This window comes from Cebus imitator, unplaced genomic scaffold, assembly GCF_001604975.1.
Source record: "Cebus imitator isolate Cc_AM_T3 unplaced genomic scaffold, Cebus_imitator-1.0 Scaffold1, whole genome shotgun sequence".
In the NCBI taxonomy this organism is placed as follows: Eukaryota; Metazoa; Chordata; class Mammalia; order Primates; family Cebidae; genus Cebus; species Cebus imitator.
The window spans coordinates 9305935-9320495 of record NW_016107316.1 but is presented as its reverse complement, the minus strand read 5'-3'; the positions used below and the strand labels follow the sequence as shown (position 1 = coordinate 9320495).

General features: G+C 35.9%; 1 protein-coding gene across 4 annotated transcripts in view; it reads left to right on the top strand.

The window, feature by feature from the left end:
• Positions 1-14561, top strand: part of SMC6 (structural maintenance of chromosomes 6) — a 93241-nt gene that overhangs the window by 36590 nt on the left and 42090 nt on the right. For all 4 annotated transcript variants that reach the window (XM_017526152.2, XM_037737459.1, XM_017526160.2 and 1 more), the window contains 5 exons: positions 570-774; positions 6927-7041; positions 8620-8780; positions 12692-12827; positions 14058-14138. In XM_017526152.2, coding sequence (XP_017381641.1) covers positions 570-774; positions 6927-7041; positions 8620-8780; positions 12692-12827; positions 14058-14138 — 698 coding nt within the window. The remainder of the gene's footprint in view (positions 1-569; positions 775-6926; positions 7042-8619; positions 8781-12691; positions 12828-14057; positions 14139-14561) is intronic.

Sequence of the window (14561 nt, the reverse complement as noted above, 5' to 3'; positions counted from 1 at the left end):
ATTTTTTTTTAGTCAAGTTTTCTTGGGGATGGTTATCTTTAATTCTGCACATTATGAGATGAAAATGATTCTTATAAATATATTTTGTTAGTAAAGCACTGCATTTAAGTATTGTAGTAATGTCTCTTTTAAATGATACGTACTTTATACCAGGATCCATTTCAATGGATGAGGTTTTTTTCCCCCCATCCAATTTAGGGATTTGAAAATCCCTTGATTTTCAGAACACCATTGAAAGGCTAGAATAGTATAAACTGAACATAGAAAAGCCGCTGTTGATTTACATTAGAGTGGGACAGTTTTTTTCACATCATTTGGTGGTTTTTCTCTCGATTGTATCCTATGGACATATGGGGAATTCTCATTCAGTTAAAATAAGATCTGTAATATCATTTAAACTGGTTTATATAAAAATATTTTAAGTCATTTATAAACTAAATGATCTGTAATGTCATTTAAACTGCTTTATATAAAAATATGTCATTTATAAACTATAATTAAAGGTGAATGATGTTAATATTTCAAAATAAATATTTATGAGCCCTTCTATAATTTTCTCTCACTTTTAGGAGCTTGCATTCATCTTCGGGACCCGGAACTTGCTTTGGCTATTGAATCTTGCCTAAAAGGGCTGCTGCAGGCCTATTGTTGCCATAATCATGCTGATGAAAGAGTCCTTCAGGCACTCATGAAAAAGTTTTATTTACCAGGGACCTCACGGCCACAGATAATAGTTTCTGAATTTCGGAATGAGATATATGATGTAAGACACAGGTAAAGCATCAGTAATTGAATATGTTTCTGGTTTTGCGTAATCACGTGCAAGATTGGAAAGATACAAAACACTTTTAATGTCAATTATATCTTTACCACTGATGCGTAAAATTTTATCGAGCCATTTTAATGTCTTTCTAATCAGTCCTAGGCATTAGAGAAATGTAGATAAATATTCCCTACCATTGAAGTTCTTATGTGTGGGAGACACTACAGAGAAACAGATGTACTATGGCTTAGAAATTACACCAGTGAGGAAAGTGATACAACCAAATTAAAAGGGAGGCCCTGAGGAGGAACACTGGCGCTCATTAAACACATTTAAACTCTGAAGGTGTTTCACAGAATCCATAAAGAGCTGTAATTGTGTTCTTTGATGACCTTAGCAAGTCATCCAGGCTTGGTGGTGTGTGCCTGTGGTCCCAGCTACTTGGAAGGCTGAGGTGGGAGAATCGCTTGAGCCTAGGAAGTGGAGGTTGTAGTGATGTAGGGAGCCAAGATCATGCCACTGCACTCCAGCTTGGGTGACAGAATGAGACCCTGTATCAAAAAAAAAAAAGAAAAACATGTATATATCCATTCCCAGATTGCATTTTAAAATTTCTTTTCTCTCTCATCTCCACTTTATAAAATAAATATGTTTTTAATTAAGTCTAATGCTATGTCTCTCATATTTGCTAAATTTGTGTGTAATTAACTAGTGTTAATAGGTAGATCAAGGAAGAATTCAGAGAGGAGATGAGAAATTATCCGTCTTTTTTAACAGATGAGTTTGTCAAGTGATAGAAAAGGTTAATTGCCTTGTAGGCAAGTAGAATTCTGTGTGCAAAAGGCGTGGAGGTATGACATTGGGAGTTATTTTGCCAAAAATTGCATTTGCAATTTTGATAGGAAGAAACAGGTTAGCAGAGGGATGTGGGACAAAATCAATAAAATTTGTTAATTGACTGCAAGAGAAGGAAAGATCGAGATGACTCCTAGGTTTCTGGCTGGAGTGACTAGCTGAAGGATGCCGTCAATTGTGAGGAATGTCCTCCTTGAACCTGAACTGTCATTTTGGGACCAAAGAGAATAGCCCTGGCCAGTGATATGACCTGCTCCGTGAACTGCCACAAGGACTCTGTGAAGAAGAGTGCCTAGCACTTCCTTGCTGGCACGTTGTATGTCCCAGCCTGTGCTTCTAAGCACCTAGCCGTGAAACACATGTGACAAGGGATCCCATTTGTGTGATATAATGCCAGTTTTCTTGGAAGTAGGTGAGTTTATGTGCTGAGAACAAGGGCTTCAGGAGTTGGTAGGAGGTTTGGGAGTTACCGTATTTTTTTTTTTTTGTTTGTTTTTTTGAGACGGAGTTTCGCTCTTGTTACCCAGGCTGGAGTGCAATGGCGCGATCTCGGCTCACCGCAACCTCCGCCTCCTGGGTTCAGGCAATTCTCCTGCCTCAGCCTCCTGAGTAGCTGGGATTACAGGCACGCACCACCATGCCCAGCTAATTTTTTGTATTTTTTTTAGTAGAGACGGGGTTTCACCGTGTTGACCAGGATGGTCTCGATCTCTTGACCTCGTGATCCACCCGCCTCGGCCTCCCAAAGGGAGTTAGGAGTTACCGTATTTAAGGGTTTAGATTGGCTGCCGAGGAGAATGAGAGAGTAAGGTGACTCAAAGTCTGCTTAAGATACAAAAACCTAGTGGCTGCAGGATATTTTACTGATGATGTTTCTTTAGAGATGTGAGTGGAGAGCCTGTACTGTTAGATAAATATTATAATTTTTTAGAGTGGGTGGGTATTACAGAAGGGGAAGAGGGAAGCAGTTGAGTGTATTGTTGACATACTAGTTTAAAGAAAGAGATACCTGAAGAAAGTGTTTAGACCCACCTTAATGAAGTTAGAGAACCTGTTTAAGGGCTTTATAAGCCTGGAAGGACAGGAGGTTGTGGTAAGAGTGAAAAATTCAAGTTTAATAGAGCAGGTCTAGGGAATGACAAAGTCCACGTTTTGGCTTCAGGAGCAGATGGCTGAAATGCAAGTTGTTGGAGTAGTGGAAGGAATTAGATTCTAATCCCTTTGGGTGTTGACAGGGTAAGAGTCTTGAGTATGTTTAACATTCTGTTAACTTTACCTGCCTTATAAACATTTTGAAGGGGTGATTGTTTTGTGTGTCTGACCTTTGTCAGTATGAATTATGGTTCAAATGCTAAATTTAAAAACTGGCTGTACTATTTTAATGTAGAAAAGAATAGTAAAATATTTTTAGGGTATTATAATGCATCAGATACATAGGACTCATTTCAGTCATTTAGGGTTATATTAGATAACCCTAACAGAGGTACCTAGGAAGGTGCCTAGCTCACAAGGAGTATTCAGAAAATGTGCTTTCCTTTCCTATAAAGATGGCCTTGTTTCTTCTTTTCAGAGTACATAGAAGCTACTGAGCTATTCCTGCTATTATGCCTCCATTTGTATATCTTGCCCCCATCTCAAGAGAGGTTCTTTCTGTCTGAGGCTATTCTACTTGTGTTCCGAATTGTATACTTTCTTGCCTGACTATTAACCATTTAAAAAAAGTGTTTCAGTGCTCTCCTGAGCTTTAAACTTTCCTGTTTAATTTTCTATCCCTTTTAAACATGGTAGATCTCTGATTTGCATTTCTCCTTTTAAAAACACTCCTCCTAGGGGAGACTGTGCATTCACTCATAGACTTACTACTCTTGGTCCCTAAATGTTAATTGTATTCTCCAATTATTTCCTTGTTGCCAAATCCAGTTGATGTTTACCTTCTCTTAAGCATTAGATACTATTAAATACACCTTTCTTCAAACTTCATATCGTTTTGTTACTATGACACCATTTTCTTGGTTCTACTACTCTTTAGGTGTTTATCAGACTATTTTGTGGGCTTTTCTTCATTTCCTTGTGGTGCTCCCCACAGCTCTCTTCATAGTCTGTTAGAACTTCTCACTTTATATCTTCTTATGTTTGGAGACATTAAAGATATACCAAATTTAGACCAGTCATGGTGGCTCACACCTGTAATCCTAGCACTTTGGGAGGCCAAATTGGGTGGATTGTTTGAGCTCAGGCATTTAAGACCAGCCTGGGTAATGTGGTGAAACCCTGTCTCTACCCAAAATACAAAAATAAGCTGAGCATGGTGCCGCACGCCTGTGTTCCCAGCTACTCAGGAGCCTGAGGTGGGAGGATGGCTGGAGCCCTGGAAGTCAAGGCTGCAGTGAACTGTCATCATGCTACTGCACTCCAGGTGACAGAGGGAGGTCCTGTCTCAAAAAAATAAAACAAAAATACACCAAACTTTAAGGATTTTTTTTCTTATGTTTTAACTTAGTAGTGTTTTTCCTTTTACTTGACTTTAGAAGTCACATCTTTTTATCAAATGATTTAAGTATAATTAGGATGAAAAAATCATTTTGTCTTGTAACTCTCTTACCAGTGAGGCCTCTATTATACTTGCCTAGATTTTCAGTGCAATTTTTTCTTTGTCTGTATGTTTTGTTTAGACTTTCTGCTTAACATTGTTTGTGAACCTATGTCCTATTGTCTTCTTGTCTCCTGTTACCAACATCTCATTGCTAATATTCCTTTCTGCTTTTTGCTCTGCTAGACTGATTTTGTATCCTCCCCCAACATACTATTAATTGTAATATAAGCCGTATGAAGTAAATCCCAGGGAAGAATAGCAAAAGGAAGATGTGGTTGTGACTTGGTGCTTAGAGCAAACTGGTAGTAGCAGCTTCATCTAACGATGGCCTGTGGCTGCCCAAACATGGTGACTCCTTCCTAGTGTTGAAACCAGTGCTGTCAACAGGCTGGCCAGAGTCTGCATTTCAACAGAATTGCCTACTACATCCTACCTCTTAGCATCCTACTCACTTTTTTTACCTCCTTGTTCCCTACTTTTGTTTCATGGACATTTCTAGGGCACCCACACCCTATTCTTTCTTATCCTTCTTTTTATTTCCACCTGAACTCTGTCCTAAAAATCCATTATCTTCATCTCTTTTCTCTGGTTCCCTTTTCAGGAAAAACTCCAAGGAGGTGTCTGTGTCGCTTAATTTCTTTCTTCACCTTCTTTCTTGAACCTTCTCCAGTCAGGCTTTTATAATTTCACCACAGAGAAAACAGCTCTCATGAAGGCATCAGCAGGCCTCACTTTGCTTAACTCAATTAACTCAAAGTCGTTACTATTCACTAGTTTGACCTACTGGCTTTGTCCTTGATCTTTTCATTCTTCCTGAAACACTTTTTCACTTGGCACCAAGGGCCTCACTTTTCTTATTTTCCTAATTCTCTTAGTGTTCTTTTTTGGTATCTTTTGCTTCCTCCTCGTCACTGCTGACTGTACCAGTGCTCCAGAACTCTTCTTGGTGTGCACTTCTCCCTAGGTGAACTTACCTGATTTCATGGCTTTACAGATCATACATTGATGACTGTGAAACCATGTTTGTAGGTTGCCTTTTTCTTCTGAACTCTAGAATATAATATACTTAATATATGTTTTCCACTTAGATGCCCAATAAGCACTTCAAATTTAACATTTCTGAAAGCCGTACTCCTGATTTCCACCCCAAAACCTACACTTTCAGTAATCTTCTCCACCTTTATTTCTCTATTGCTTAGTCATCCTTGACTTCTTTCTGCTACCCCACATCCTACTGGCTGTACTTTAAAAATATATCCAAGATCTGACCACTTGTGCAGTGACTACACACGTTCAAGCCATCATCGTTTCCCTTGAGGACTGCACAGGCTGATCTCCCTGCTTCTGGTTCCTTGGCGCCACAGTTTTAGTACAGCAGCCACCTGTAAATTCAGGTCATGTAATGCCTGTGCTCAAAGGACTCTAAACTTTGTTGTGTTAGGCCTGACTGTGACCTCTAGGCCTGTATGATCTGTCCTCACCATCTTTCTTGTCCTGTCTCTAGAAGCACTTCCTTTCCTGATTCGTTGACTGTGACAATCTGCCTCCTTGCTTCTCTGACTCACCTTTTAGGGTCTTCGAAATTGCCCTTCCCTCTGTCTGAAATGGTCTTCTCAGATTACTTATGTGACTATATCATTTCCTCAGGTATCTGCCCAGTGCTACCTTCGTGAGCCTCTCTTCTAGTCTTTTTTTGTGTGTAAAAAAAGCACCATAAGCTGCCTTTCCCTTCTTTCTTTTTCTTTATTCTCTGTCTTCTTTCAATAAAATGTAAGCTCCATGAGGAACAGGATGTAGTCAGTTTTGTATACTGTTCCCTTTATTCTCTGGAACAGAACCTGGCACAGAGTAGGTACTCAATAAATATGTGTTGAATTAATAGATGAATAGGTATAAAACATGCATGCAGAGATACTGTCTTTGTTTTGGAATTCTGGGACTAAGAAAGCACTAAGAATGCTATCACCATCTCCTCCTCAGTGGTTCATTGTTCTCTACCTCCTATTCTTCTATGTTCATTCTTCAGTGCTATTAATAGCTCACATGTTTACATTTTAGTTGAAAGATTGAATGTCTCAGGAGCCCAAATTATAATTTATTATAATATCTTTTCCTTCATATTTCCTCTGTGTTGGTAATAAACGTTGCTTCAGTTTTTCTTTTCTCAAATCAGGAGAAAAAAAGTTTAGCTATTTATAATGAATTTTAAGTAATTGACTTTTATGTTTATATATGGTAATTGTGTGAGATTTAAAGAAATCGTAATTATTAATAGGCAGCATGGCATATCAATTAAGAATCTGGACTCTAGAGCTGAGCTGCCTGGTTTAAATCCTAGCCCAGTCATAAAACTAGCTTCATGACTTTGGGGAACATACTCAACTCTCTGCGGTATCCTCATCTGAAAAAAATATGCGGAGAATAATACTGTGTATCTCGTGTGGTTATTATGAGGATTGAATGAGTTAATATTTGTAACATGCTTAGAACAGTGCCTGGCACATAGTATTATATAAATGCTAAATAAATAAAAGAAACCTATACAGCTGTGATTTCAAATCTTATCAGATATTTTATATTATCTTGTTATTTATAATCTACCTGTTACAAATACATATGGATATGTATATACTCTAATAATATATATACAACTTTTATGTGTATATTTAGAATCAAAATTTGCTAAGTTAATTCTTTTGTATTTTTGTCTCCTAGAGCTGCTTATCATCCAGAGTTTCCAACAGTTCTGACAGCTTTAGAAATAGATAATGCAGTTGTGGCAAATAGCCTAATTGACATGAGAGGCATAGAGACAGTGCTACTAATCAAAGTAAGACCACCAGATCTTCGCTGTATTTTATATTACTGTTAAATTTTTAAAATTGAAGATGATTATATAAATTCCTATTACCCTTTTGTTATAGAGTTGTTGATGTGCTTCACTATTGTACTTTTACCTGATAGGAAAATATGTAGGATAATATAGAAACTTACTGATTTGTGCATTTTCAGCTCCATGGAACTTTATAACTTCGCTTTCGGCTATTCTTTATAAAGTAATTTCACAAACGCATACTATTCTTTTGGTGCATGATGCTATAAATTTTTTTTGTTAGTTCTTTCTTGATTGACTGCCAGATTTATTTTTTATTTGCTTTTACAGATACAGTAGAATGATATTATCATTCTACTTAAATGAAGTATTTTGCTTGATATTTCATGACTTCATTTTCATATAACTTTGTACTCTGTTAGATAAATCAATATTTACTATTTATCTGTATAGGTATTTTTATTTGCTTTTTAGATTAGATCACCATATTTTGTTTACTCTATTGGCATAAATTTACTGAGAAAGGACAAAGTGATTTGTCTTGTTATTTTAAAACAAATCTGTAATCAAAACAGAATATAAAAGAGTCTTTTTTTCTCATGAATAGAAACTAAGAAGTAATGGTCTAGATAACCCAAGTATGTGTGCGTGTGTGTCTGTGTGTGTCTGTTCATATTGTAATTATTTGTGGGTTTGACTCATATTTTAGAAGGGTACTCGAAAAAAAATAATGAAGCCTTGTTGTAAAGGTCTGTACCCAGAGAGGTTGATTAGGACTTAATTAACTTAATCTTTTTTTTTTTTTTTTTTTTGTTGGAGTTTTGCTCTTTTTGCCCAGGCTGGAGTGCAATGGCATAATCTCTGCTCACTGCAACCTCCACCTCCTGGGTTCAAGCGATTCTCCTGCCTCAGCCTCCCAAGTGGCTGGGCTTACAGTCATGAGCCACCATGCCCAGCTAATTTTATATTTTTAGTAGAGACGGGGTTTCTCCATGTTGGTCAGGCTGGTCTCAAACTCAACCTCAGGTGATCTGCCCACCTTGGCCTCCCAAAGTTCTGGGATTACAGGCGTGAGCTACCACACCCAGCTAATTAGCCTAATCTTCTTTTACTTTCTCCAGGGCTTAAATATTTTCAGACTTTCCCTGCATAATTCAGTGTATTAATCCTTTTTTGGAATTTGCTATTTATTCAAATCTTTTCTAGGGTGTAAAAGTCATTTAGAAAAATAATCAGTATGAACTAGCCTAAAGTATATATTTTCACATTAAAAAGCACTTAAAATAGTTGTAACTTTTAAATGGATAGCAATACTCAAATTTAAAAATAAATATACATCAATTTGTCATGAAGCAATGTTTACTAAGCTGTTTTAAGACTTTTTAAATAATTTTAATTCTAACCTTGAAAGATTTTAAAATTGTTATATTTAACTTTATGAAATTATTTGAATGTTTTGATAAGAATGCTTGAATTATACTAAAATAATAAGGACAAATAACATTTTGAAATCCTGTACATCAGAAAAACTTTCACATCTTTTTTAAAAATTTATTTTCTCCACTATTCTTTCAGAATAACTCTGTAGCTCGTGCAGTAATGCAGTCCCAAAAGCCACCCAAAAATTGTAGAGAAGCTTTTACTGCTGATGGTGATCAAGTTTTTCCAGGACGTTATTATTCATCTGAATACACAAGACCTAAGTTCTTAAGCAGAGATGTGGATTCTGAAATAAGGTTGGAGTCAAGTTTAGCTTTACTGTATTATTCCCGCTGCTTCCTTTGGGGTTCAGTTTCTTTCATATTATTGTTTTAGTGATTGTTTTAGTGAGGACATGAGTAATCTATCTCAGTACTTGGCTTTAAAACATCACTTAGTTACAAAATTCTAGGTTGACAGTTACCTTGCATCATCACTTTGACAACGGCATTCAGGACTGATAATACAGAATGTATTACCTCAACTGGCTCATCTGTACACTGTTATGTGTCTTCAAGGAGATGGGAGCTTAACTCAGAATGTAAATCAGCTGCATCACTGTGCCTACTGTTTAGCTTTGCTAATTTGTCTTAGAGAGGATATAGCAGCCTGGTTTACATTCTGGCTCAAGCACCTTACTATGTCCCTGACTGGAACTTTGAGTTGCACAGTTCTAGAAAGTTCAGTTGACATGATTAGAACACATGCTAGGAAAACACAGCTATTAGAAGAAACAAACAGAGAAGTTAAATGAAAACTAAGAAGATATTCAAGAGCATGCAAAAAGAAATTTTGCTATCAAAAACAACCCCATGATTTCTTCAGAAGTGGGTGGCCCTCAGGCTGCTATAGTGCCCAAGAGCTGCACAACCATGTGATTTCTTATTCAGTTGGTAAATTGATGGTTTGGGCCTGAATTAATGACTTAATTCTAATCTTAAGTAGAAGAACTTAGGACTTAAGTAAAAGAAATATCTAAGAAAACTGAGCAAAAAGTAAGAGAATTATAAACGACTTGTATGTGTAGGGAAAATGAGAGTTTTGTTGAAAGATTTCTTCTAATCATTTTTATGTGATTATGACAGCAGAATAAAGGAAAATAACCATAATGGGTATTGGAAAGCTTAGTAAAACTTCAATTAGCAGTAGAAAAAGTTGAATAACTAGCACCTTGGTGTTGTGCCCTTGCTTTTGTTTGTTATCTCAAAGCAGTTTTCAGTTATAAAAGTACACATAATATGTAAGCAAGCGCTTAGAGTGATTACCAGGGTGGTTCATAAAAAAAAAAAATTTCCCTGTGAATTTTCGAATTGTTAAAACACTGTAACATTTTAATGTAATTTTCTGATGTGTGCTCTTAAAATTTTATTCTTTTGTTTATTCTTTCAAACAACAAATATTTAATAGGTATATAATATTCCAGGCACTAATCTAGGCCATAAGACACATAAGGAAACGAAGTATTAGCACACAAAATTTCTCTAATGGAGAAATTTCTCTTAAATTAAGGGGAAGATAGACTGTAAATGAATACTAGGTTAGGTGGTGATCAGTGCTGTGGAAACAAATAAAGCATAGTGTGGGGTGAGAGAGTGATGAGTATACTGTTTTAGATAGGCTGTCAAGGAATATGTATTCACCCCCCCACAATTCACATACTCAGCTCAGGCTTAATATATTTTTCATTAGGTAGCAAATGATCTCTATGTAAAAACTAAGGAGGAACCCTATCTGAAAACGTGTAGGAATTAGTTTACCCAATGAAAAGAAAGTTGTAAAATGTATTCGTTTTGTTCATGCAAGTTATATTGATTGCTTAAATTTATTCTATATGTTCAGAAAAATTGTATAATAAAAATATTGTCTTGCTTATTTTGTTGGTTTTCATTTTTTATTTACGCTGTAGTTTTCAACGTTTGTTTACTTGGCAACATTTTTTTTTTTTTTTTTGAGACAGGGTCTCGCTCCAGGCTAGAGTGCAGTGGCAGGATCTTGGCTCACTGCAGCCTCTGCTTCCAGTGTTCAAGTGATTCCTGTGCCTCAGCCACCCACGTAGCTGGAACTACAAGCGAGCGCCACCATGCCTGGCTAGTGTTTTAGTGGAGACAGGGTTTCACCATGTTGACCAGGCTGGTCTCAAACTCCTGGCTTCAAGTGATCTACCCACCTCCATCTCCCAAAGATTATAGGGGTGAACCACTAGCAGTTTTTGTTTTTTTGTTTTTGAGACAGGGTCTCACTCTGTCCACCAGACTGGAGTGCAATGACCCGATCTTGGCTTACTGCAACTTTCACCTCCAAAGTTATTCTCCTGCCTCAGCCTCCTGAGTAGCTGGGACTGCAGGCACATGCCACCACACCTGGCTAATTTCTGTACTTTTTGGTGGAGACAAGGTTGCAACATGTTGGCCAGGCTGGTCTCGATCTCCTAACCTCATGTGATCTGCCCACCTCAGCCTCCCAAAGTGCTGAGATTATAGGCGTGAGCCACTGCACCCAGCTGCAACTTTTGTTTTTTTAGCAAAATTGCTGTTTGTTAATGAAAGTATAGGTTTATATATGATAAAATAAATATTTCATATGAAATCCTGAGGAGCCATATTAAATTTCTGCACCTGGCCCATTTTTATCAGAAACTGTGCTGTTCTCTTTCCCCATTTTATCATTCATTCAGCTAACATTTATTGAGCCTTTTTTTTATCTAAAAATTCTAGCAAGGTAGCACAGTTATTTTATATACCAGTAAATGTTGTATGTACTGTTATTTTATGTACCAGTAAAAAGGAAATAAATACTAATTGAACCATTGACTGCAAAATGGTTTCAGATTTCAGATATGTTAAAATGTGAAGAAATATGCATCTTAGTGGAATATGGCCAGCTCAGGGAATATTCCCCAGACCAGGGAAAAGTTGTTCTTAACTGCAAAGGTGGTTCACTTCCACCAAGCACACAGCTTTGGAACACAGATACTTGGATTAGTGAGTATCTAGATCACTTCCAAAGCCAGTTGACTCTGCCGTATGGAGACTCTTTTTTATGAATCTGGAGTCTGGTACTTTATTCTCCATATCTTTTTCTTGTTGTCCTCTTCTTCCCCTTCACTCCTCATACATTCATAGCATTTATTCAGTAGTGAATGTGTTAAGCTATTAGTTTTATCTGTTTTTATCTTCTGTGCCTTTGTGTATTTCTTTTCATCTTCTTCCCTAGTTGGTCCAGCTGATGAAAAATTTAGAGAATACACTTCAGTTATCTCTTTTCCCAGATTCACTCTTATGCTCCTGGGATACTATGGATATATAATGCAATGTTCTGTTCACATTTAATGTTATAATTTATTTCCTGATTTATTTTTTTAAGGAATCACATCTTAATTCTGTTTCTACTTCTGTCTACCACTATGCATAATACTGGCACACAGAAGTCATAAGTACATTTGACCCTTGAATAGTGCAGAGGTTAGGGGCACTGACACCCCATGCAGTCGAAGTCTGTGTATAACTTTTGACTCCCCAAAATCTTAACTATTAATAGCCTACTGTTGACCGGAAGCCTTACTGATAACGTAAATAGTTGATTAATATATATTTTGGATGTTACGTGTGTTATAGACTGTATTCTTACAATACAATATATTATATGCAGTACAATATATTGTACAATATACTACAAATTCAGTATATCATACAATACAGTATATCATGTACTGTATTCTTAAATACAGTTTGCTGTATGTTAAGAAATCATAAGGAAGAGACAATATATTTACTATTAAATAAAAGTAGGTCATCATTAAAGTCTTCATCTTTATTGTCTTTACATTGAATAAGCTGAGAAGGAGTGGTTGGTCTTACTGTCTCAGGGGTGGCAGAGGCAGAAGAAAATCTGTATATAAGTGGACCCATGTATTTCAAACTCTGCATTGTTCAAGAGTCAACTCTACTTGTTAAGGAAATGAGTAAAACTTGATTTTTGTTTAGAATGTTTTTTGAAATGTCTGCAATAGATTTTCATAATCAATAACTTGGATTATAGAACTGCTTTAACTGAAAAGGATTTTACATATAACTTACTATAAATAGGGTTTTCTTTGTAAAGGTCTAAAGTATTTATAATATTGAGAAAAAGATTTTAAAGTCTTTTTTGTCCTCTCCTTCCTATTAAGTGACTTGGAGCATGAGGTTGAAAATAAGACAGCCCAGATATTAAATCTTCAGCAACATTTATCTGCCCTTGAAAAAGGTATTAAACGCAATGAAGAACTTCTTAAAAGGTGCCAACTACATTATAAAGAACTAAAGGTAAAAAAAAAAAAATGTTTTGTTTTTTTTCAACTTAATCACTACCAAGTTGATTTTAAGATCCCATCATTGACTTCGAGCAATTCTCAAACCTTTTGGCCTCAAGCCCCTTTGCATTTATCAAAGAGCTTTCATTTATGTGGGTATATCGATCAACGTTTACATTTTATAAAATTAAAACAAAATTTAAGAATATTTAAATCATATATTAGTCTGTTTTCACACTGCTGATAAGATACCCAAGACGAGGCAATTTATAAAGTAAAAGAGGTTTAATGAAGTGACAGTTTCACGTGGCTGGGGAGGCCTCACAATCATGGCGGAAGGCAAAAGCCTCATCTTATGTGGCAGCAGACATGAGAGAAAGCCAAGCAAAAGGGGAAACCTATTATAAAACTATCAGAGGTCATGAGACTTATGTACTACTAGGAGAACAGTAGGGGGGAAACTGTCCCCATGGTTCAGTTATCTCCCACCAGGTCCCTCTCAAAGTTCGTGGAATTATGGGAACTTAAATTCAAGGTGAGATTTGCATAGGGACACAGCCAAACCATATCAGTTCGTTTAAAAATAATAATAACTTACGTTAACAGAAATATTTTTTATTTAAAAAACCAAAAAAATATTTGAAACTAAAAATTTTGTCAGAAGATTGGAATATTTTTGTAAATCTCTAATATCCAGTTTAATAAAATTTAATTAATAGTTATATCAGCTTTTACATTCAGCCTCTTGTGTTATTACATATCATATATTTATAAACCTTATATATACTCATGAGAACGTGCTAATAAAAATGGCAAATAATGTCTAATTGTTTTTATGAAAATAGTTTTTACCTCACAGACCATCTGAAAGGATATCAGAGAACGCCATAGGTTACTTGGATCATACTTTGAGAACTATTGGATTAGAATAATCATTCCATAACTTGAGACTTTGGATGTTTCAGAAAAATTTTTCTCGATGGACTCAGTGCCATTGTTTTTAATGCTAAGATGGATTACTTACATCTTTTTTGCGTGGGAATGAATTAGTATATAAGGTGATATGGCAGAATTTATATGCAATCTCCTTTGGTTGATTTAATACTAATGTACCCCTTTCATTAATTATGAAATCCTTCTGTATCATCAACATTATAGAGCTTTATAGATTAATACATTCTTCCCAAGGCTTTTGGTTTTAATTTATTTTTATATTACTAAAATTCAAATACTTTTCTTTTAGATGAAAATAAGAAAAAATATTTCTGAAATTCGGGAACTTGAGAACATAGAAGAACACCAGTCTGTAGATATTGCAACTTTGGTAAAATAATTTTTATTTAATTTAAATGTTATATTAAAGGATAAAGCCGCCATTTAGGTTAATGGCATCAACTCAGCCTTTTTTAAAAGTTCTTTTAATTGAAGCAACTCTTAATGATTGCTGTCTCCATTCACCAATAAGGTAAAAACTACCTGGTATATAGCCTTCATATTTTTTGATGTTTTGTGTATATAACTTTCATGCACAATAATTGATTTTGTCTTCTACCATACAGAAAAATACTTTACCAAAACTTAATTGTATTTCTAAACAAGGGCCCATCAAACCCTGCCACCGAACATAGTGTTTTTCACATAGGCACTCTCAGAGTTCATCGGCATCAATATCAGTGGGCACAGATGTCAGGATCATCTTTTAGTCAGTTCTAGTTGGTGTCTTGGTTTTTTTTTTTTTTCCAAATCA